The sequence below is a fragment of the Oryctolagus cuniculus genome, chromosome 20 (assembly GCF_964237555.1).
Source record: "Oryctolagus cuniculus chromosome 20, mOryCun1.1, whole genome shotgun sequence".
Lineage (NCBI taxonomy): Eukaryota > Metazoa > Chordata > Mammalia > Lagomorpha > Leporidae > Oryctolagus > Oryctolagus cuniculus.
Genome location: NC_091451.1, coordinates 6102358 through 6126907, shown reverse-complemented (window position 1 = coordinate 6126907; position 24550 = coordinate 6102358). Strand labels below are relative to the sequence as shown.

The window sequence follows — 24550 nt, the reverse complement described above, 5'->3', positions numbered from 1 at the left end:
CCCCGCCTCCAGCTGCCTCCGTGCGCCCCAGCACGCGGCGCCCTCAGACCTCCAGGGTAGGGCCCGTGGCCGGCGCGCGTGCCCAAGACCCCAGAGACGCCGAGGGAAAGGGGCGCGCCTAACCTGGGGCCATCCCGTGCCCCCGCAAACGCGAGGTGACTCGACACCGTGGACGCGCTTCAGCTCCAACACCCACCCCCAGGCCTGGGGGCCTAAAACTGCGCCTCGGCTGAGCAACCAGTTACTGGCGCCACTCCGGACCCTCCGATTCAGAACGGGCCCCAGATTGCAGGCTTCTGAGAAAGTCGGCGGCCGCCCCACGCGCCCCAGGCCCCACACCTGCAGCGCAGGGCATCGCCAGCCTGGGCTCTGCCAGGAGAGCCTCCCACCCTCAGCCCTCACAGCCTCGGGGCTCCACTGCCCGGAAGCGTCCGCAAGCCTCCCGCGCCCGCGAAGCTGCTCCCGCGAGACTTCTCCGGGCTCCGCCTCCCATAGCCCCTGATTGGCTGAAGTCCAGGCGCGTTCCCGCGTCAGGTCCAGTTTAGTTTGCATAAAGTCCCCGCCCCCTTCAGAGGCACGCTCCGGACGGGCTCTTCCCACCAGCCAATCATGTCAGCCAGCCAGTCATCGCTGGCTTCTTGTATGTTTTCCTCGCCCTTTCCTGCCTGCGGTAGCGCAGCTGCAACTCCCCTACCGTAAGTGCCTTTCCGCTTCGCGGGCCGCGGCGTCGCGCATGCGCAGCCGCGCCCAGGGATGCGCCGGCGCAGTAGCGCGGACTTCCCGCCCTGTTTAGCACTGAGGCTGCAGGTGGAGTCTCGGCTCTCTTTGGCTGCGCGCACGGTCCGCGGGCGAAGGCGCCTGGTGTGCGGGGACTTGTGGCCCCTTTTTGTGGCAGGGACCCTTGTAGGGGAAGGGTTGCGCCGGGAGGGTAGGGAGGAGGGCCGGACCGAAGGCAGGCGTTTGCAGCTCCTGTACCCCCGCGGCAGGAACCTCCCACCTGGGGCCGCCTGAAACGCGGTCAGAACTCAGAAATGCAGGCCGCATTTCCTAATGGGACTTGTTTTTCTAAAGGAACATTTACTTTTCAAAGATTCAGTTATTAGGCAGAGAGAGGTCTGCCTTCCGTTCATTCGCCAAAGGCCACAAGGGCCAGGGTCTCCATCCGCCTCTCCCAGGGGGGCGGCAGGAACCCAGGTACTCCCATCAATCAGCCTCCCAGGCACACTAGCAGGAAGCTAGATTGGAAGCACAAAGTAGCCGGACAGTCTGAGATTTGAGTGTCTAACGCCCACCCCCCTTACTATCATTATTATTATTATTATTATTATTAATAGGAGAAAGAACTCTCCCATCCACTAGTTGCATCCAGGTCTCGTTGGACCATCACAGCTGCCTGTTCCCAGCTGTTAAGCTAGCTACTTGTTAGTCATTTTCTACTCACACCTAAATACCTTGCTTTGAAAATGAAGCCAATGTCTTTATTCTGCACAGAAGTTATAAACTATTTGCCTCTCTCTCTCTCTCTCTCTCTCTCTCTCTCTGTCTCTCTGTAACCCTGGCTTTCAAATTAACCTTTAAAAAAAGTGGGGGTTCGGGTCATGGTGCAGCAGGCTAAGCTGCAGTCTGTGACACCGGCATCCCATATGAGCACTATTCCAGTCCCAGCTGCTCAACTTCCGGTTTAGCTCCCTGCTGATGCACCTGGGAAAGCAGTGGACAATGGCACAGGTACTGGGGCCCTTGCACCTGCGTGGGAGACCCGGAAGAAGCTCCTGGTTTCAGCCTGGCCCAGCCCTGGCTGTTGCTGCCATTTGGAGAGTGAACCAGCAGATGGAAGCACACCCCACCCCGCCTGCAATTCTTCATTTCAAACAAGAATTCTGTAAAACATATGAGCTATTTAGAGCTAGTATTCATGTACTTTCCTGACAGATGTCACATATCACTGTTCCCTTTTTTTTTTTTTTAAGATTTTATTTTTATTTATTTGAGAGGTAGAGTTACAGACAGAGACAGAAGGGTCTTCCATCTACTGGTTCACTCTCCAAATGGCTGCAATGGCCAGCACTGGGCCAATCAGAAGCCAGGAGCCAGGAACTCCCTCTGGGTCTCCCACACAGGTGCAGGGGCCCAAGGACTTGGGCCATCTTCCACTGCTTTCCCAGGCCATAGCAGAGAACTGGATTGGAAGAGGAGCAGCCGGGTCTCAAACCGGAACCCATATGGGATGCAGCTGCCGCAGGCAGAGGCTTAGCCCACTACGGCACGGTGCCGGCCCCTATGTTTCCTTTTGAAAACATTCCCTGGCCTTCCCAGATTCCTGCACTTCACCAGGGTGCCTTGGCACACAGTTTGGGAATCCTGGCTGTGGCCACTCAGAAGGTGATTTCTCATCTTTTGATTAAATATGCAAAATAATCATTTTCCTCCAAAGTGCTACTTTTGTAAGGTCCAGAGTAACCTGGATGAAAGGAATCCCATGAGGAGACTCTGAAATGACCACAGTAAGCCTCGCGTCCCACAGGACTGCCTGGATTCTGATCTTTCCACCAAGGGCATCTTGAGTAAACCTAAAACACCTTGAAGGGGAACGGTTTCCTAAGTTAAATGAAATGTGTTAGATTACTTAAAGAGGAAAACACTGGCAGACACTGAAATACTGGGAAGATGAAAAATGTAAAACATTCTACTGGCTACTCGCCAGGTCGTCAGTGATCTTTCTGCCCCCCGATATTTCGTACTTTCATGCTCTGTTGTTAACATACGTGAGATGGATTCAAATTCTAGAATGTAGTTTCCCCTGGATTCTGAAGGGCGATTCAACATCCAAGAAACTTCTAGAAACAGGCTGTTGAGGCTGCCGTTGTGGGTGAAGTCACTGCCCTCAGCCCCGCATCCCATTTAGGTGCTGGTTTGAGTCCTGCCTGCTCCACTTCCAATCCAGCTCCCTGCTAATGCACCTGGGAAAGCAGTAGAAGATGGGCCAAGTGCTTGGGGCCCTGCACCCATGTGGGAGACCCAGAGGAAGCTCCTGGCTTCAGCCTGGCCCAGCTCTGGCTGTTGTGGTCATTTGGGGAGCGAACCAGCAGATGGAAGACCTCTCTCTGTCTCTCCCTCTAACTGTAACTCTACCTCTCAAATAAATCTTTTGAAAAAAGAATTCAACGTAATTAGATAATTATTACATTCATATTACAAGTACCAATCCCCACCAAGCCATAAACAAATGTATAAAAAGGATTATTACAAAGAAAAGTTGAAATGCCAATCATCATAGGAGAGAAGAGATTGAAGTGAAAATTTTCCAGTGCATTTTATTCATAAAGTAGCCATCTTCAAGGGGCTGGAGGGTCACCTACGTCTTCTGAGTTCCTCTTGGTATGAAGGGGGGGGCAGAACTTCCTCATTCCTTTTCCTGTCCAGAGTCCCCGTCAGGCGCAGTCTTCGGCTCGTTAGATATTTCATAAATCTGTATAATAAGCTTCAGCTGATTGATGATTTCCTTATTTGCTGTTTTCATGTTAAACCCCAACATCTTCATAATAGTTTCTCGGAAGTCGACAAGCTACAAAGAATCACCACAAAAATCAAAATATGTTGTTAGTTTGGGTCACCAGTTGGTTCTGAAAAATGATATTAAATATATTCTACATTAAAACAGTATTTTTAAGCTAGAAAAATGGTCTCGTACACACAAACTCATTATTTAAAATTTCAGTAGCCTATGAAGATTTCTTATTTCTAACACTTTTGTAAACTAAATTTTTTTATTGTTCTTTGGGTTTTTTAAGATTTATTTTATTTATTTGAAAGGCAGAATGTCACAGAGAGACAGAGACAGATCTTGCATTGATCTTGCATCTACTGGCTTCACTCCCCAAATGGCTGCAATAGCCAGGGCTGTGCCAGGCTGAAGCCAGGAGCCAGGAGCTTCTTCCGGGTCTCCCACGTGGGTGCAGGGGCCCAAGGACTTGGACCATCCTCCGCTGCTTTCCCAGGTGCATTAGCAGGGAGCTGGATGGGAAGTGGAGACTCCAGTGGGCGCACATAAGGGAGGCCAGTGCTGCAGGCAGCAGCTTCACCCCGTACTCGACAACGCCAGCCCTGGTCTTTGTTATTTTTCATCAATAAGTTAATTACTTGGGGGAATTCTCTTTTTTATTTTTTAAATAGTTATTTATTTAAAAGTCAGAATTACAGGCAAAGAGGGAGAGAGAGAGAGAACGCGCTTCCATCTGCTGGCTCACTCCCCAGATGGCTGCAATGGCCAGGGCTGTGCCAGGCCCAAGCCAGGAGCTTCATCCAGGTCTCCCATGTGGGTGGCAGGGTGCAAGCACTTGGGCATCTCCTGCTGCTATTCCCAGGGCATTAGCAGGGACCTGGATCAGACGTGGAGCAGCCAGGCCATGAACCGGCGCACATATGGGATGCCGGCGTCACAGAGACTTTACCCTCTTCACCACAATGCTGGCCCCTACTTTTGGGACTTCTGATTTGCTGTATGATATAATAGCAGTCTCCCAAATATATACATCTCTTCCTCCATCCTCCAAAGCCCATGATGATCAACAGGGAGGGCAAATAAAACCACCGTAAATCACACCTAGAGCCTAAGTAGAGAATATCCAGACTTGGATTTGCACCTGAGTAGGGGAAAGGAGGCAGATCCGTCAGAGACTGCTGCTGGTTTCCTCTGCAGTAGAAGCAGACAATCTTACACCCAGATACAGGGCAGTTCATAAATGCGGGAACAGAATACATCTAAGACCTGGTGGGGAAAGAAAGGGGCTCGGAAACTCGGGCACCACAGAAGGCAGTGATGGAGGGCCGGGTTTCTAAGGAGAAAGGGGAGTGCCTGGCACGGTGAGTGACCATCGGAGGCTCAGTAATAAAGGGAAATAAAAAAGCAAACAAGAGGGGCTGGCGGGCTGCAGTGTAGTGGGTTAAGCCGCTACCTGCAGTGCCAGGATCCCATATGGGCACAGGTTTGAGTTCTGGCTGCTCCACTTTTGATCCAGCTCCCTGCTAATGTGTATATGGGAATGCAAGTGCTTGGGCCCCTGCACCTATGTGGGAGACCTGGAAGAAGCGCCTGGCTCCTGGATTTGATCTAGCTCAGCCCTGGCCTTTGCAGCCATTGGGGGAGTGAGCCAGCAGATGGAAGACCTCTCTCTCTCTCTCTCTCTCTCTCTCTCTCTCTCTGTAATTCTTCCAAATTAAATTTAAAAGTAAAGAAAAAAAGGAAAAGACAAAAAAGAAATCCAAGGTCTTGAACAAGAGAGTATTGCAAAACCAGACATTTGTAAACTCCCACCACTAAAACAAAAGCCTTCATCTAACAAACTTTTATTTAAAATTTATTTGACAGGTAGAGTTACAGACAGTGAGAAAGAGAGAGACAGAGAGAGAGGTCTTCCTTCCATTGGTTCACCCCCCAAATGGCCACCACGGCCGGAGCTACGCCAATCCAAAGTCAGGAGCCAGGAGCTTCCTCCTGGTCTCCCATGCGGATGCAGGGGCCCAAGCACCTGGGTCATTCTTCACTGCCTTCCCAGGCCACAGCAGAGAGCTGGACTGGAAGAGGACTAGAACCCGGCACCCATATGGGATGCTGGCGCCGCAGGCAGAAGATTAACCAAGTGAGCCATGGCTTCGGCCCCTCATCTAATAAACTTTAAAAACTGCACTCGCTGGGCCAACAGCAGAGGGCGGTATTGAGTTGAGAAACCTGTAAGTAAACCCTGCCTCTGGGTAGCTCTGAGGGAGACACACTGGGAGACCAGAGCAATTCAAGGGATTTCAAAACAAATCGATAAATGGCAAATTATATCCAAATAAAATTAAAAAGAAAAAGAAAGGTAGTACCATACAAACTGCTCAGATGATAAAAATGCTCTCCCTCTCCCCCTCTCCCCAAACAGCTGTGACACACAGGGAACATGCTTCATACAACACCCTACTGTAAATTAAACATAAGTTAAACAAGAATTTGCAGAAATGGGAAAGAACATTTCTCTTCAATCAGAAACATAATTATTTAGACTAGAAATGGACAAAAAAGATGTCTAATGACTGAGGGAAGTGTTATCATTAAAATTATTAAAATTAGGCAGGAGGGGCCTGTGCTGTGGCACAGTGAGTTAAGCCAACACCTGCAACACCAGCATCTTATACGGACGCCAGTTCAATTCCCAGCTGCTCCACTTCTGATCCAGCTCCCTAATGTGCCTGGGAAAGCAGCAGAAGAAGGCCCAAGTGCTTGGGCCCCTGCACCCACGTGGGAGACCCAGAGGAAACTCCTGGCTCATGGCTTCAGATCAGCCCAGCTCTGGGCGTTACAGCCATCTGGGGAGTGAACCAGTGGATGGAAGACCTCTCTCTCTCTCTCTCTCTCTGCCTTTGTCACTCTGTAAGTCTGCCTTTCAAAAAAATAAATGCTTTTTAAAAATGATGAAAATCTAAGTAAGCTTAGAAGCACCACCATATGTCTCCTCCAAACTGACACGCATCATTTTCTCTGCACTTCCATTTCTCTCTCAGGACCCTCCCTTCTTGGTCATTGGTTAAGCTAAAATCATCGTATCCCATCCCTACCCACTGTGCATTACCAGGGATACGCATTTGACCTAAACTGTTCCAGAAAGACCCTTTCTTGGGATTATCGCTCCTGTCACAAACTAGACTAAAAACTCCATGGTTGTCAGTGGAGAAAACCAACTGGAAAACAGTCCAGCTTGCACAGCTTAGATGACAAGAAGGGACGGCAAGAAAGATTTCTTGGGGTTCTGTGGGGAGCAATCCGGACTAGACTAAGTTGCTCGAATTAGGACTTATTCTATGCATCTGCTCTCCCACAATATGGCGCTGGGAGAGAAGTAAACAGCTTCCGCACAGCTGCCTCCAGTTCAACCAATTAACTGTAGGACTTGCTCCTGATTGGAGAGCAGCGTACTCAGCCGAGTTGGGATTGGCGGAGGAGGACTATAAAGGAGGAGAGAGACGGCATGCACCGGGAACATCTATGGGGAACATCTAAGGGAACCCGTGCAGCCCCCGAAGAAAGCCAGCCGGCGGTGTGCTGCTCCCCTGCGGAAGTGGGGAATGCGGCCAGGGGGAACTGCCCTTCCACGGAGGTGGAAGGGATAGTAGCCAACCCGGGAAGAACCAGCAGCAAACCCGGGGAGGGCCGAGCAGACGAAAGAACAGCGCAGGGTCCTGTGTTGCTCCTCCACGAAGAGGGGGAGCGACATAATGGTGCCGTGACTCGGATATGAAGCCTAGGCAGGGTTCTGTGTCGTTCCTCCACGAAGAGGGGGAGCGACATAATGGTGCCGTGACTCGGATAGGAAACCTAGGACGGATAGAAAACTTAGGAGGGAAGAAACGTGACTCGGATAGGAAACCTGACTCGGATAGGAAACTTAGGACGGATTAGGAAACCTAGAACGGATAGCAAACTTAGGAGGGAAGAAACGGGAAGAAACGGGAAGAATTGGGAAAATATCGGAGAGAGAAACTAGCAAACAGCCTAGGGAAATTACCGGAGAGAGAGACTAGCAAACAGCCTAGGGAAAAGCCGGACGAAAAGGGTGCCGGAAGAAGCTATTGAAAGCCTAGGCATAGACTCGGATACGGACTACGGGGGGAAGCTGGGAGAAATCTCTAAGGTCGAAAGCGAAAGTGAAAGCTAGAACAAACAGATTCGGACGCAGACTGTGGGGAGAGGCCAGGAGAAATGAGGGAGGAATATCGTTGGAGGAAAGCTTGGGGAAACATACCGGGTAGAGAAAAATGTTAGGGAAATTGAAGCCGCGGGGGGCAGGCCAAGGCGGAAACGAAAGCCACTTTGGGGTTCTCAAGTTAGCCCGGGAATAGGGGGCAAAAAGTTGAAACCAGAAGCTGAGACGCAAGCCAGGTTGGGATCCGTCTGATTAGCCCGGGGAGCAAAGGACGGGAAGCCAAATCGTGGGGCGGAGACGTACGCTGGGTTGAATTCGCCAGGCTAGCCCGGGGAACTTAGATTGAATCCTAGTGGCGGAGACGCAAGCTACGCTGTGTTACTCGCGGAAGCCGCCGCGTGCAGAGAGAGCACGGGGCGTGAATAGATAGGGAACGCTGGCGTAGGCCGTGGTTCAGACGCGAAAGGGTTAAGCGTGGAGACCGCGGAGCGCGCAAAGCCGAGCCGCGCAAAGCCGGGAAGCTGCACAGATGAGAGAGGCGCGCGGGCTGAAGCGGCGCAGAGCCGGGAACCCGCCGGCGGGGCGAGGTGCCGGGAAGCTGCGGGGATAAGAGAAACAGAAGTTTTAGAAGTAAAGTGAGAGAAATAGGAATGCCCGGAGATAGAGAAGTAGAGAGAAATAAGGCCTCCCCTCAACATGCCAATTAGGAGGCTTGAATTCGGTCTGCCTGATTTAAGGCGGTAAGCGCCAGCAAAGCTCGACCAGAGTATGAGCTGCAGGTCACCGAAGATAGGCACGAACCAACACTAATAAGTCTCCCCCACAATAAGGCAATGAGAAGGCTTGGATTCGGTTTGCCTGATAGGTTTTGTAAACACCTGCAGGCAGTTCTAGCAGAGCAGAGCATGCGCTGCAGGACAGCGAACACAGGCACGCATCAGCGCCTAAAAACCTCCACACAATGGCGAAGAGAGGACCCGGATTCGGTTTTCCTGATTGATAGGACTTGTAAGAGCCTGTGGCAACTCTAGCAAGTACAGCAGAGTGTGTGCTGCGGGACACCGAAGACAGGCGCGTATCAACGCCAAAAAATAAAAAGAAAGGGGGATCTGTGGGGAGCAATCCGGACTAGACTAAGTTGCTCGAATTAGGACTTATTCTATGCATCTGCTCTCCCACAATATGGCGCTGGGAGAGAAGTAAACAGCTTCCGCACAGCTGCCTCCAGTTCAACCAATTAACTGTAGGACTTGCTCCTGATTGGAGAGCAGCGTACTCAGCCGAGTTGGGATTGGCGGAGGAGGACTATAAAGGAGGAGAGAGACGGCATGCACCGGGAACATCTATGGGGAACATCTAAGGGAACCCGTGCAGCCCCCGAAGAAAGCCAGCCGGCGGTGTGCTGCTCCCCTGCGGAAGTGGGGAATGCGGCCAGGGGGAACTGCCCTTCCACGGAGGTGGAAGGGATAGTAGCCAACCCGGGAAGAACCAGCAGCAAACCCGGGGAGGGCCGAGCAGACGAAAGAACAGCGCAGGGTCCTGTGTTGCTCCTCCACGAAGAGGGGGAGCGACAGGGTTCCAGGTGCTGATCCTGGGGCCCAGGTGCAAGGCTGCCCTCCCAGAGTTAGGTAGTTCAAGTTGCCTTCGATTCTGGAACTCAATAAATTCCCTTTTGTCTAAGTGACTTGGAGTCTGCGTTTAGCAGCGCAACCAAATACATCTTAATATGGGAATAAGAATGAAAACCTCTCGTTCCCGTCCTGAGACACCGTCCAGGGAGCTCTTTGCTGCGGAGAGCTGGGCAGCGGCACTGTCTGACACGGGACGGGCTCTCTCCGTGTCCGCTCCTGCTTCTTGCTCCGCAGGCTCTAGTGCAGTTTTCACGCTGTCTGTTTTCCCGACTGCCTTCCCTTTCGTGGTTTCAACTTTTGTTAAGGATTGGCGGAGCCTTTCGATTGTTTTGTCCTGAAACAGGGTACGAGGTAGGGGAAAGGGGAGAGACGACTGTAATTAGGTGATTGGCAGGCAGGTGTGATCGCCTGTGTCTATATATTTACATATGTATGTATATAACATAGAGAAAAGAAAAAATACCACGACTTCTAAGAGGCCACTTCTTCACCATCATACTCCTCAATAATCAACATTTACTTAGCATTTTTATAAGCTGGGCTCTTGGAATTTAAGAAGCTTTAACACATTTTTCATGCCCAGAAAGGACTCATAGCCTACATTACTCAAAGGTGGAAAAGAAAAATAATTGGCTGTGTAGTAAGATTGCAGAGTTTATTGCTAATTAACTGGCATAGATAGCACATTTGTTTGGCTTAAAGCATAATTTACTTTTTTTTTTTTTTTTTTTTTTTTTTGACAGGCAGAGTGGACAGTGAGAGAGAGAGAGAGAAAGGTCTTCCTTTTGCTTTTGGTTCACCCTCCAATGGCCCCCACGGCCGGCGCGCTGCGGCCGGCGCACCGCACTGATCCGAAGCCAGGAGCCAGGTGCTTCTCCTGGTCTCCCATGGGGTGCAGGGCCCAAGGACCTGGGCCATCCTCCACTGCACTCCCAGGCCACAGCAGAGAGCTGGCCTGGAAGAGGGGCAACTGGGACAGAATCTGGCGCCCCGACCGGGACTAGAACCTATATGCTGGCGCCGCAAGGCGGAGGATTAGCCTAGTGAGCCGCGGCGCTGGCCCATAATTTACATTTGAAATAATATAAATGAAGTTAGACATGGAGAAGATCTAAAGACAGGTGAAAAAAAATTAAAAAAAGGACTAAGGTATTAACCCCAACAAGAGACTACAGTACAGCAGTGAAGATGCAACCCACGTCCCATACCACAGTGCCCGGGTCCAGCGCCAGCGCCACTCTCCAGCCTCCTCCAATATTTGCTTTGGGAGGCAACACATGACTGCTGGAGGCAGCTGGAGAACTTGGTCCTCGCCACCAAGTGCAAGGCCTGGGTTGAGTTATGGCTCCCGGGTTTGGCCTGGCCCAGCCTCAACTGTTGCAGGCATTGGAGGAGTGAACCAAACGATGGGAAATCTCTGTCTCTCTCTTTCTCCATGTCTCTACCCTTCATATCAATAAATTTTTCAAAAGTTGAAAAAGCAAGAAATTTGCAATCGTAACACTTAGGATATCAGCTCCCTTGGTGAAAGAGGGAAGGTGACACAAGGCTTGGCAATATTCTTTTTTTCCAAAATAGGTAGTGGATTCACAGCATCCAATTTTATAATTATGCATACTTTAACGCGTATTATTTTGCATATATGTAAAATACATTCAATATTAATTTTTTAAGGTCCAATAAGAGACACGCAACTAAAACAGGAATAGAGCACAGCTCTGGTGAATTTTTGAAAGCCTCACTGCCCTTACTCACTTTAAGGGCATTTACTCTCGTCAGCTGGGTTTTCATATTTTTATTTGACAATTTCAAATCGCTGAGCTGTTTCTGAAGTTTCTGAATTTTCTCCTCCAATTTTTGGGTCGTAGCAATCTGCAAACTCTGCCGAATCGTCAACAGCATTTGCTGTTTGTAGTCCTCCTCTAGCTGTCGGAACTTCTTGCCATGCTCATCTCTCTGGGAATTCTTACCCATGGGGTTTTCCTGTGTAGGGATCAACAGTAATGGAATAAAGTCTTGTGCTTCAAGAAGTGTGTTCTACACTGGCATAATACCACATCCACGTAAGACTTATAAATTGCAGATTTCACAAAATCTCCATGAGGAAAAGTCTTTCACCATAGATTTGCATTATTAAAGTAATTACTGGAATACACACACGTAAGTGTATATATACCTATATATTTTTAAAGAGTTATTTATTTTATTTGAAAGAAAGAATTACAGAGAGAGAGGGAGAGAGAGAGAGAGGTCTTCCATCCACTGGTTCACTCCCCAAATGGCTGCAATGGCCAGGGCTGATCCAGTCTGAAGCCAGAAACCAGGAGCTTCATCTGGGTCTGCCACATGGGCACAGGAGCCCAAACACTTGGATCACCTTCAACTGCTTTCCCAGGTGTATTAGCAGGGAGCTAAATTAGAAGTGGAGCAGGGCCTGGGGCCGGCGCTGTGGCGCAGTGGGTTAATGCCCTGGCCTGAAGCGCTGGCATCCCATGTGGGCACTGGTTCGAGTCCTGGCTGCTCCACTTCTGATCCAGCTCTCTGCTGTGGCCTGGGAAAGCAGTGGAAGATGGCCCAAGTCCTTGGGCCCCTGCACCCGCATTGGAGACCCGGAAGAAGCTCCTGGCTCCTGGCTTCGGATGGGTGCAGCTCTGGCCATTGCAGCCAACTGGGGAGTGAACCATCGGATGGAAGATCTCTCTCTCTTTCTGTATAACTCTGACTTTCAAATAAATAAATAAATCTTAACAAAAAAAAAAATAAGTGGAGCAGCTGGGACTCGAACCAGTAACCATCTTGGATGCCGTGCTGCAGGCCTAGCCTTCTAGGCCACAGCACTAGCCCCTCTACACCTATATTTTAACACTGGTTATCTGCAAGTGGTGGGATCACTGGTGTTTTTAACTTGGTTCTCCTATTCTGTACTTCATAAATTTCACTAATTCACATGGATTAATTTTATTATGAGAATTTGTAAAGTCAACAACAGGAGTCACTGTGCACTTACTCCTCATGTAGGATCTCTGTCCTTAATGTGCTGTACACTGAGGCTTAATGCTATAACGAGTACTCAAACAGTATATTTCACTTTGTGTTTCTATGGGGGTGCAAACGATTGAAATCTTTTTTTTTTTTTTTTTTTTTTTTTTTTTGACAGGCAGAGTGGACAGTGAGAGAGAGAGACAGAGAGAAAGGTCTTCCTTTGCCGTTGGTTCACCCTCCAATGGCCGCCGCGGCCTGCGCGCTGCGGCCGGCGCACCGCGCTGATCCGATGGCAGGAGCCAGGAACCAGGTGCTTTTCCTGGTCTCCCATGGGGTGCAGGGCCCAAGCACCTGGGCCATCCTCCACTGCACTCCCTGGCCACAGCAGAGGGCTGGCCTGGAAGAGGGGCAACCGGGACAGAATCCGGCGCCCCGACCGGGACTAGAACCCGGTGTGCCGGCGCCGCTAGGCGGAGGATTAGCCTAGTGAGCCGCGGCGCCGGCCTACGATTGAAATCTTTACTTAATGTACACTAAACTGATCTTCTGTAAAAAAAAAAAGAAACTATCAACTCCCAACTTGACTCTCACTGGGATTAAACATGACAATAGGTCTGATCTGATTTCATCATCATTTAAAAAAAATCATCTATTATTTTTCACTTTATGTTTCTGTGTGGGAGCAAACTGTTGAAATCCTTACTTAAGGTATACTAAGCTGATCTTCTGTATATTAAGATAATCAAAAATGAATCTTGATGTGAATGGAAGGGGAGAGGGAGTGGGAAAGGGGAGGGTTGTGGGTGGGAGGGACGGTATGGGGGGGGAAGCCATTGTAACCCATGAGTCGTACTTTGGAAATTTATATTCATTAAATAAAAGATAAAAAAAAAAAGCTAAATGTCAGTAAGAACAAAAAAAATTTTATTATGAGAAAACAATTATTTAAAATGTTATGACAAATGTTTTAATGTATTAAAAGAAATAAATCAAGCAACATATTATGGAACAAGAAGCACTTTCCACAACCCTGGAGGAGCAGGTGTTTGGCCTAATGGCTAAGAAGCTACTGTAGTGGGAGGGCGCCGCGGCTCACTAGGCTAATCCTCCACCTTGCAGCGCCGGCACACCGGGTTCTAGTCCCGGTCGGGGCGCCGGATTCTGTCCCGGTTGCCCCTCTTCCAGACCAGCTCTCTGCTGTGGCCAGGGAGTGCAGTGGAGGATGGCCCAGGTGCTTGGGCCCTGCACCCCATGGGAGACCAGGAAAAAGCACCTGGATCCTGGCTCCTGCCATCGGATCAGCGCGGTGTGCCGGCTGCAGCGGCGGCCATTGGAGGGTGATCCAACGGCAAAGGAAGACCTTTCTCTCTGTCTCTCTCTCTCACTGTCCACTCTGCCTCTCAAAAAAAAAAAAAAAAAAAAAAAAGAAGCTACTGTAGGGACAGGCGCTGTGGTGTAGCAGGTAAAGCCACTGCCTGCAGTGCCACCATCCCATATGGATGCCAGTTCTAGTCCCGGCTGCTCCACTTCTGATCCAGCTCTCTGCTGTGGCCTGGGAAAGCAGTAGAAGATGGCTCAAGTCCTTGGGCCCCTGCACCCACATTGGAGACCTGGAAGAAGCTCCTGGCTCCTGACTTAGGATCAGCGCAGCTCCAGCCATTGTAGTCATCTGGAGAGTGAACCATTGGATGAAAGATCTCTCTCGCGCTCTACCTGTGCATCTCTGTAACTCTGCCTTTCAAATAAATAAGTAAATCTTAAAAAAAAAGAAGCTAGTTGCAGAAAACTATTTAATAACCATAGTACTTTTATAATTTTTTAAAGATTTATTTTATTTATTTGAAAGGCAGGTTAGAGAGAGAGAGACAAAGAGAGAGAGACCTTCCATCTGTTGGTTCGTTCCCCAAATGGTCACAATGACTGGAGCTGGGCCAATCAGAAGCCAGGAGCCAAGAGCTTCCTCTGGGTCACCCACATGCATGCAGGGAACCAAGTACTTGGTGCATTAGCAGGGAGCTGGATCAGAAGTGAAGCAGCCAGGACTCAAACCGGCACCCATGTGGGATGTGGGCGGTGTAGGTGGTAGCTTTTATCTATTACACCACAGTGCCGGCCCTTTTTATAATTTTTTTTAATTAATTTTTTTATTTGAAAAAGTTATATATAGAGAGAAAGAGAGACACACAGAGAGATCTTCCATCCACTGGTTCACTCCCCAGTTGGCCACAATGGCCAGAACTGCGCCGATCCAAAGCCAGGAGCCAGTAGCTACTTCCGCATCTCCCACACAGGTGCAGGGGCCGAAGGACCTGGGCCATCTTCCACAGCTTTCTCAGGCCACAGCAGAGAGCTGAATCGGAAGTGGAGCAGCCACGTCTTGAACCGGCAGCCATAAGGGATGCTGACACTGCACTTGGTGGCTTTACCCACTACGCCATAGCGCTGACCCCCCCCCCCACTTTTATAATTTAAAACAGACAGGGGCTGGCATTGGGGCATAGCAGGTAAAGCTGCTGCCTATGACACCAACATCCCATAAGGGCACCAATTCCAATCCAGTTCCCTGCTAATGATCTAGGAAAAGCAGCAGAAGATGACCCAAGTGCTTGGGCCCCTTCTATCCACATGGTAGACCTGGATGAAGTTTGTGGTTCCTGGCATTGGCCCAATCCTGACCATTGTGGCCATCTGGGGAGTGAACCAGTAGGTGGAAGATTTCTCTCTGTCTCTCTCTCTCTCTCTCTCTCTCTGTATCTCCCTCTCTCTGTAACTCTCACTTTCAAATAAATAAATAAATCTTTTAAAAAAGATGAAAAAGTATGTTAACTTAAAAGGAAATGAGAAAGTGGAGTGTACTTTTAATAAGATACGATATATATGAAGGGTCTTGAAAACAGTTTGTGGAAAATGTGTTATGCAAAAACCATGCATGTGTTTCAAATTTTTGGTACCAAAATTAACTTGTCTTTTAATTCCATTTTCCACAATCTTTTTTAAAGGAAGACCTTTCTCTCTGTCTCTGTCTCTCACTGTGCACTCTGCCTGTCAAAATAAAAAAATAAAAAAATAAAAAAATAAAGATTTATTTGTTTGAAAGGCCGGGGGGTGGGGGAGGTCTTCTATCTGCTGGTTCACTCCCTAAAGACAACAGCCAGGGCTTGGCTAGGCTGAGGAGCCAGGAACCTGTAACTCCATCCCAGTCTCCTACATGGGTGGCAGGGACTCAAGTGCCTGGGCCATCCCCCACTGGTTTCACCGGTGCATCAACAGGAAGCTGGATCAGAAGCAGCAGCTGGGTAGACTTGAACCTGCACTCCAATACAGGATGCTAGTGTAGCAAGCAGCAGTTTAATCAGCTGTGCCACGACACCCACCCCACTCACAAACTATCTGAAGGACTCTCAAATATTAAGACTAAGTGGGGGCCAGCGCTGTGGCACAGCAGGTTAATGCCCTGGGCTGCAGTGCTGGCATCCTATATGGGCACCAGGTCTAGTCCCGGCTGCTCCTCTTCTGATTCAGCTCTCTGCTGTAGCCTGGGAAAGCAGTAGAAGATGTCCCAAGTCCTTGGGCCCCTGCACCTGCGTAGGAGACCTGGAAGAAGCTCCTGGCTCCTGGCTTTGGATTGGTACAGCTCTGGCCTTTGCAGCCATCTGGAGAGTGAACCAGCGGATCTCTCTCTGTCTCTACTTCTCTAACTCTGTCTTTAAAACAAATAATAATTAAAAAAAAAAATCTCATAATACAACTACTGAGGACAGAGGTCCTGCATGGGGTGTTAGTGCACAGTGACTCCTGTTGTTAATTAACACTCTCATGTATGACATCAGTGACCACCCAAGGCTCTTGCCATGAGCTGTCTAGGCTATGGGAGCCTTTTGAATCCACAAACTCCGTCAGTATTTGGACAAGGCCATAGTAAGGTGGAAGTTCTCTCCTCCCGTTAGAGAAACGTACCTCCTTTGATGGCCCCTTCTTTTGTGGAGTGCATTGCTACCCTCACTTCACTGAGTGCAAGAAATTTCCAGAGCCTGGGTTCTCACTGCGCACTGGGTGAGGGAACGGCTGAAAGCCTGGGTGAGTGGATGGTCAGTGAGCGAGTGACCCACAGCCGTTACAAAAACCGCGGAGCACAGGCTTGGGATTGACAGGTAATTCAAGGGAAAATAAATTACCTTGCAACCTACATATTTCCACCCCGCTTTTAGGATTGCATTCTCCGCTGCAGACACAGGCAAACAGGTGGTAGAGAAACTAAGGGTCCGTGGAGTAATTAGTGGGGGATACCACCAAAGGCGTCACTACTACCCATCAGTGCAGCTGTCACCGTGCCGGAAACCCCACGTTAGGGAGCATTCCTTGGCCAGCCTTTCCTGCTAGGCCTCTTCTAAAAGTGCACTAAGATTTCTGTCGGGGCTGATGCGGCGCAGCAGGTAAGCCAGCAGCCTGCAGCAGAGCCGAGCCTCCTGCTAATGTGCCGGACAAGGCAACGAAAGACGGCCTGAGTGTCTGGGCCCCTGCCGCCCACGTCGGAGACCAGATGGAGCTCCCGGCTCTGACGTCAGTACGCCCATCCCTTCCTGGGAAGGGAACCAGCAGATGGAAGACTCTCTCTCTCACCCTAACTTTCAAATAAACAAATAGATGAATCTTTAAAGCGTTACATATATGCACAACAGAGGAGTAGAGGTATGGAAGAAGCTTTTTGTAACATCGGAAGCTTTAAGAGTTCATTGCAGCCGTCGCCGCGGCTCACGAGGCTAATCCTCTGCCTTGCGGTGCCGGCACACCGGGTTCTAGTCCCGGTTGGGGCGCCAGATTCTGTCCCGGTTGCCCCTCTTCCAGGCCAGCTCTCTGCTGTGGCCAGGGAGTGCAGTGGAGGATGGCCCAGGTGCTTGGGCCCTGCACCCCATGGGAGACCAGGAGAAGCACCTGGCTCCTGCCTTCGGATCAGCGTGGTGTGCCGGCCGCAGTGCGCCAGCCGCGGCGGCCATTGGAGGGTGAACCAACGGCAAAGGAAGACCTTTCTCTCTGTCTCTCTCTCTCACTGTCCACTCTGCCTGTCAAAAAAAAAAAAAAAAAAAAAGTTCATTGCAAAGTTTCCTCCTTTTTCCATTATTAAGAGAAGTGCAATATGTTTTGATCCTGTTTTATGAAAAAAGGTCAGTAAGTTTCAAGAATTGAGTGAGCTGAATGACACTGCCAATCACGATGCATAATGGGGTTATGAACATTTAAAGTCACATTTGTTTTACATATTGCTAGAATAATAAAGTGTTCTGTGTTTGGGGAAAAAACGTGTAAATAGTATTAACATCTTTAAATGTTAAACAGTGTTAAAGTTACTAATAAAATACAGTGTTTCACTGAAATGCCTGCACTTCAGGAAACGCTTACTTTCTTCCTGTCCAAATCCAATTTCCGTTGGAAAAAGTCATTGATGTCAATTTTTCCTTCCAGGCGTCTCAAGGGTCTTTTTTGGTCCCAGTAATTCTCCTCACTGGGGGATGGTTCTTGAGCCGCGTCTTCACCGAGAGGGTGCAGCTGCACCAGTTGCTTCGTGAGCCACTGGATCTCCTGCTGCAGGTCTTCCGTTCTCTGCAAGGAAACATAGCACAAGACTCCTGAGGGTCTGTGCTTTCTACGTCGTTTCAAACGCTCGCGCGCAGGTTTTACGTATATGGACACTGTGGTGACATCAAGTTCGCGCAGGTTTTACGTATATGGACACTGTGGTGACATCAAGTTACTAGGCAGAGAATTGGGAAGGCCTTTTAGGAAAATTTGACACGATGGGGGGAACCTTCCAAAAGTTCATTTTAAAAAAAATGCACATTAGCCGGTGCTGTGGCTCACTTGGTTAATCCTCCGCCTGTGGCGCTGGCATCCCATATGGGCACTGGGTTCTAGTCCTGTGTTGCTCCTCTTCCAGTCCAGCTCTCTGCTGTGGCCTGGGAAGGCAGTGGAGGATGGCCCAGGTGCTTGGGTCCCTGCACCCGCATGGGAGACCAGGAGAAGCACCTGGCTCCTGCCATTGGATCGGCACAACTCCGGCATAGCTCTGACCATTGAGGCCATTTGGGGAGTGAACCAATGGAAGGAAGACCTTTCTCCCTGTCTCTCTCTCTCTCTCACTGTCTATAACTCTACCTGTCAAATTAAAAAAAAAAAAAGCACATTATAAGGGCAGGACTTTATCCTAGCAGTTGACTCCTATATGCATATGAGCCTACTGGGTTCAGTACTCAGCTCTATCCTGACTCTCTGACTCTCCTGCTAAGGCAAACCCTGAAACCAGCAGCGATGGCTCAAATTATTGCATTTCTAGCATCCATGTCGGAGACAAGATTGCATTCCCGGCTCCCAGTTTCATCCCCAGGTACAACCTGGCTATTGTTGGCATTCTCCTCCCTCTCTCTCTCTTTCTCTCTCTCTCAATCTCCCTCTGCCTCGCAAATTTTTTTTAAAAAATGAATAATAGAAAGAAAGAAAACATATACAAATATACATAGATTTTTTTAAAAATGTTTATACCCAAATAAATGTATCTTAATTTCATTTTTCCACAAACTTTTTTGAATACTCTCCTAAGAGTTGGTTGAAAAAATAAAGTAAAAGTTTATATATATAAAAATAAGACATTATAGTTAGTTCTGAAAATAAAGTTGTGCAATGAATTTTAAGAGAGCACAGTATTAAAACATCGGAACTCAAACAGACTTAATAGTAGCAGGTTTCACTAACACATGGAATGTGAGCAATTTCTCACATTTGACTTTAAAAAAAAAAAGATTTATTTATTTATTTGAAAGGTGGCATTACAGAGAGGCAGAGGCAGAGAGAGAGAAAGAGGTTTTCCAACTGCTGGTTCACTCCCCAAATAGCCAAAACAGCCAGAGCTGGGACGATCCAAAGCCAGGAGCCAAGAGCTTCGTCTGAGTTTCCCATGTGGGTGCAGGGGCCAAGCACTTGGGCCATCTTCCACTGCTTTCCCAGGCCACAGCAGAGAGCTGGATCGGAAGTGGAGCAGCTGGGACTTGAACTGGCACCTATATGGGATGCCGGCACTGCAGGCAGCAGCTGCAGCATAACGCTGGCCCCATCATTTGACTTTTAGGATGAGGAGTCATGAACTTTTGCTAAAATGATTTGGACTCAGACAAAGGGATGGATCCACTTAAGCCTGCTGCATCAGTAGTATGATAGCTTCCCCCAGTAAATGAAGCTTGTGCTGAGACTGATTGGCTCAGCATGCAAACACTGTCTTCCACCATACCATTATTTTTAGTCAATATTTGTTGAGCTTAGAACCATACTAAGCATTTATCATGTGTTAACCCATTTCATCCTGGCCATCACAATCCCGTGAGATGGGAACCACCTCATTCTACAAATGAAAATTAGGCCCAGAGAGGGTAAGTATCATGCTGAAGTACACACAGCTGGCCAGAGGCAGTCTGGGGTTCAGCCTGGGCTCTGTGCTCCTAACAGGCATGCGTCATACTGAGCGACCTCTTCTCTCCTTCGACTATAGTAATATAATAAAATAGTAAAATGACGACTCAGAGCCACAGATCCTACAAGTTGGACAGTATCAACACCTACAGGTTAAAAGACTGGAATCCTCGATCTGTCGATGCACTTACGGATTTCCAGGACTGCGCGTTGGCGCCCATCTCCTGTATCCGCTCCTTCACCGCGTCCTCTGTGGCTGCTATGGGGCCGACGCTGTCACTCAGCAGAGTGGCCAGCTGGCTCAGCAGCTGCTGGTACTGGAACTGCCCCGCGTCGGCGCCCCAGGCACACGGATACGGACGTCTGTCTAGCTCGGGTGTTTGCTTTTCTTTGTGGATCAAATCTTGTTGGCATTTTTCCCAGATTTTCTGCCCGTCTTTTGGTCCTTCAGAGTAGAAGATGTCCCTCTCAAAGTTCTTGGCCAGGAGAGCTTCACCCTTGTCCTACAAATACCAACCCAGAGGTTACAATTTCCGTGTCAAGTGTAACGTATCTTTTGAAATGTAAACATGCCACAATAGAAAGAATTGCAGTGACAACAGAGACTGGGGCATATTCAATAGAACTGACTAGAACAGCAAGAGGAACTGAAACAGTGGTCTGGAGAAACTGCTTTGGGAACATAGGAAATTCAGCTGAGAGAAGCAGCTAACAACACGGCCCCAGCGGGTAACGGGTAATTCCTCACAGAGAATACATGTAGAAGGAATGAGAGAAATTTAGAAATCAGCATTTTGCAACTCCTAATGAAATAAATGATTCAGGGCTGGCGCTGTGGCTCAGTGGGTTAAGCCACTGCCTGCAGTGTTGGCATCCCGTATGAGAGCCGGTTCAAGACCCGGCTGCTCCACTTCAGATCCAGCTCCCTGCCAATGCACCTGGGAAAGCAGTGGAAGATGGCCCAAGTGCTTGGGCCCCTGCACCCATGTGGGAGACCCAGAAGCAGCTCTGGGCTTCTGTCTTCAGCCTGGCACAGCCCAGCCATTGATGTAATTTGGGAGTGAACCAGCAGATGGAAGCTCTCTCTCTCTCCCTCCCTTCCTCTGTAACTCTGCCTTTCAAATAAATCAAAATAAATTTAGAAAAAAAGAAAGAAATGATTCAGGTAAGTGCTACTGACGAATGCTAAGATCATTAAGTGAAAAGTTAACAGGAAAATGTTTATTCCCATGAAGATGCAATTATGCTCTGGAATCTAATGTAATCATGACAATTCTGCTGATAAAAAAAAGAGAAGTCTCATTTCTTTGCCCGGGCCTTTCCTCTGTGTTCCTGTAATCATCCGGCTCCCCTGTAAACTCGACAGGAAAAAGTCACATCTTCCCACAGGAGAATCCTCCACAGCCTTCCTCCCACCTTCCTGCACCCGCAGCCCCGGGAGCTGAGTAAGCAAGTCCAGGTTCAGAGCTTTCTGTCACGTGGAACTGAGAAGTAGGACAGCTGGAATCGTGGCAATAATGGTGCGTTTGCATAAAACAGGCAGCATAAAAGGATGGGGTAGAAAAGCTCAGAGATGCATAGGATCTGATTCTGGCAGAATTTTTCAAAGATGTGAGAGAAGAAAAAAAATGAGACTGTTATTGTGAATTACTTGGGAGAGGCAAAGAAAGGTTGGGATTCACTTAAGTTACTTTGAAAGTAGTTGCTAAATTTTGGGTAAAGAAGTCTAATATTTTTAAAAATGATTTTATTTTTTTTTCTGAAGATGTATTTATTTATTTGAGACTCAGAGTTAGAGAGAGAGAGACAGAGAGAGAGAGAGAGAGAGGTCTTCCATCTGCTGGTTCACTCCCCAAATGGCTGCAACGGCCAGAGCTGGATCTATCCAAAGGCAGGAGCCAGGAGTCTACCTCGGGTCTCCCATGTGGGTGCAGATGGCCAAGCACTTGGAACATGTTCCGCTGCTTTCCCAGGTACACCAGCACGAGCCAGATCAGAGGTGGAGCAGCCAGGACCCGAACCAGCGCCCACATGGAACACGGGCACCGCAGGCGGAGGACTATCCTACTACACCACAGTGCCACCCCGATCTATTGATTTTACAGACAGAGAGACAACAGAGCTCCCAATCACTGGTTCAGTCCCCAGAATGCTCACAAAGGGCCAGGACTTGGCCAGGCTGAAGCCAGGAGCCTAGAACTCAACCCAGGTCTCCCACATGGATGGCAGGAATCCAACTTCTAGAGCCATCATCGATGCCTCCCAGGTCTGCTTCAGCAGGGAGCTGAGTCAGGAGCCAGAGTTGGGACTCCAACCCAGGCGCTCTGATGTGGGACACAGCACCTCAACCCATGGGCCAAATGCTGCCCCGCAGAAGTGTTTGATGGCTGCCTCACGTGAATCAGGCCACCGAGGACCTTACTGTGCACCAAGATTACATAATGAGCAGTGAGGTTTGAAAGGTTTCACGGCCGGCGCCGCGGCTCACTAGGCTAATCCTCCACCTAGCGGCGCCGGCACACCGGGTTCTAGTCCCGGTCAGGGCCCCGGATTCTGTCCCGGTTGCCCCTCTTCCAGGCCAGCTCTCTGCTGTGGCCAGGGAGTGCAGTGGAGGATGGCCCAAGTGCTTGGGCCCTGCACCCCATGGGAGACCAGGAGAAGCACCTGGCTCCTGCCATCGGATCAGCGTGGTGCGCCGGCCGCAGCGGCCATTGGAGGGTGAACCAACGGCAAAGGAAGACCTTTCTCTCTGTCTCTCTCTCTCACTGTCCACTCTGCCTGTCAAAAAAAAAAAAAAAAAAAAGAAAGGTTTCACGGTAACTCGCACCACTTCCTTGACAATGGTCTGATTGATCTCCTTCTGCCAGACTTCTGTAACAGCCTCTGCTCATACCACGAGTCACCCCCTACTGAGACCACCTCTCGTCCTTCTTCTAAACCCAACTCATACCATTATCCTGGATTCCAGCGGCCAGTGTAGACCACTCATCAAACGATTTCGTTTTGTGGTTCCTGGGTCTCTGTCCCCACACATCCACAAACCCAGATTTTGTCAGCAGCAGGAATTAATCCACATCGGGAAGATTTCATTGTCTGACCACCACCACCTTTCCTCCCAATTCCGTCACAGCTCCTCTCGCTGTAACCATTTTTTTAACATCACAGGGACCATCAGACTTGTCTTGTACTTTCTCTCCATACATCAAAAATGTGGCTGGGGCAGGCATTTTGACATAAGTGGTAAAGCCACCACCTGCGACACTAGCATCCCACATGGGTTCCAGTTCGAGTCCTGGTTGCTCTACTTCTGATCTAGCTCCCTGCTAATGGCCTGGGAAAGCCGTGGAGGATGGCCCAAATACCTGGACCCCTGTTACCCATATGGGAGACCAAGATGAAGCTCCTGGCTCCTGGCTTCTGCATGGCCCAGCCCTGGTGGTTGTGGCCATTTGGAGAGTGAATCAGTGGATGCAAGATCTGTGCCTCTCCCTCTCTCTCTGTAACTCTGACCTTCAAATAAATATTTTTTTTAAAGATTTGTTTATTTGAAAGTCAGAGTTACACAGAGAGAGAAGGAGAAGCTAAGAGTGAGAGGCCTTCCATCTGCTGGTTCACTCCCCAATTGGCCGCAATGGCCAGAGCTGCGCCAATCCGAAGCCAGGAGCTAGCAGCCTCCTCCGGGTCTCTCACATGGGTGCAGGGGCCCAAGGACTTGGGCCATCTTCCACTGTTTTCCCAGGCCATAGCAGAGAGCTGGATCGGAAGAGGAGCAGCCGGGTCTCGAACCGGTGCCCATATTGGGTGCCGGCGCTTCAGGCCAGGGCATTAACCCACTGTGCCACAGCACCAGTCCCAATAAATAAATCTTTAAAAAAAGAAAGGTGTCCAGGGGCCGGCCCTGTGACACAGCGGGTTAATGCCCTGGCCTGAAATGCCAGCATCCCATATGGGTGCCGGTTCGAGACCCGGCTGCTCCTCTTCCGATCCATCTCTCTGCTGTGTCCTGGGAAAGCAGTAGAAGATGATTCAACTCCTTGGGCCCTGGTACCCGCATGGGAGACCCAGAGGAAGCTCCCGGCTCCTGGCTTCGGATCAGTTCAAGCTCTGGTCATTGTGGTCACTTGGGGAGTGAACCAGCAGAATGAAAGACCTCTCTCTCTCTCTTTCTCTCTCTCTGGCTCTACCTCCCTCTGTAACTCTTTCAAATAAATAAAAATAATTCTTAAAAAAAAAAAAAAAAGAAAAGAACCAGCAAACCATCGAACATTTACAATTATCTCCTGGAGTAACACAAGGTCATAAAAATCCCATTGCTTTAGATATTAATCAAAATTTGTTCTCACCTTCACTGCGAAAATATCCAAGGAATCTTCTTGTCCTTTCGTATTCAGATAGGGGGTGAATCTGCCAGCATCGGATAACTTTTTCTCCAAGAGGTCAGCTTTTCGCTCTGCTTTTTCTCTTTCAACCAGATGGACCCTGTGTGAGACATCAGTAGGGAAGAATATCATGAAACCAGCCCAGCCAATTTTCTTTTTTTCTTAAAGATTTATTTTATTTATTTGAAAGAAAGAGTTACAGAGAGAGAGAGAGAGAGGTGTTCCATCTGCTGGTTCACTCCCTAGATGGCCACAATGGCCAGAGCTGCGCTGATCTGAAGCCAGGAGCCAGGAGCCAGACGCTCCTACTGGGTCTCCCACGTGGGTGCAGGGGCCCAAGGACTTCTACTGCTTTCCTAGGCCATAGCAGAGAGCTGGATTGGAAGTGGAGCAGCCAGGACTTGAACTGGCGCCCATATGGGCT

General features: G+C 49.2%; 1 protein-coding gene across 2 annotated transcripts in view; it reads right to left on the bottom strand.

The window, feature by feature from the left end:
* Positions 1-3294: 3294 nt before the first annotated feature.
* LOC100347009 (coiled-coil domain-containing protein 170) overlaps positions 3295-24550 on the bottom strand; it is a 51302-nt gene continuing 30046 nt past the window's right edge. For both annotated transcript variants that reach the window (XM_070065053.1, XM_070065052.1), the window contains exons 4-9: positions 24091-24226; positions 19939-20250; positions 17690-17890; positions 11066-11293; positions 9426-9644; positions 3295-3565 (exon numbers count right to left, since the gene is read on the bottom strand). In XM_070065053.1, the coding sequence (XP_069921154.1) occupies positions 3404-3565; positions 9426-9644; positions 11066-11293; positions 17690-17890; positions 19939-20250; positions 24091-24226 (1258 nt within the window). In that variant the 3' untranslated portion in view covers positions 3295-3403. The remainder of the gene's footprint in view (positions 3566-9425; positions 9645-11065; positions 11294-17689; positions 17891-19938; positions 20251-24090; positions 24227-24550) is intronic.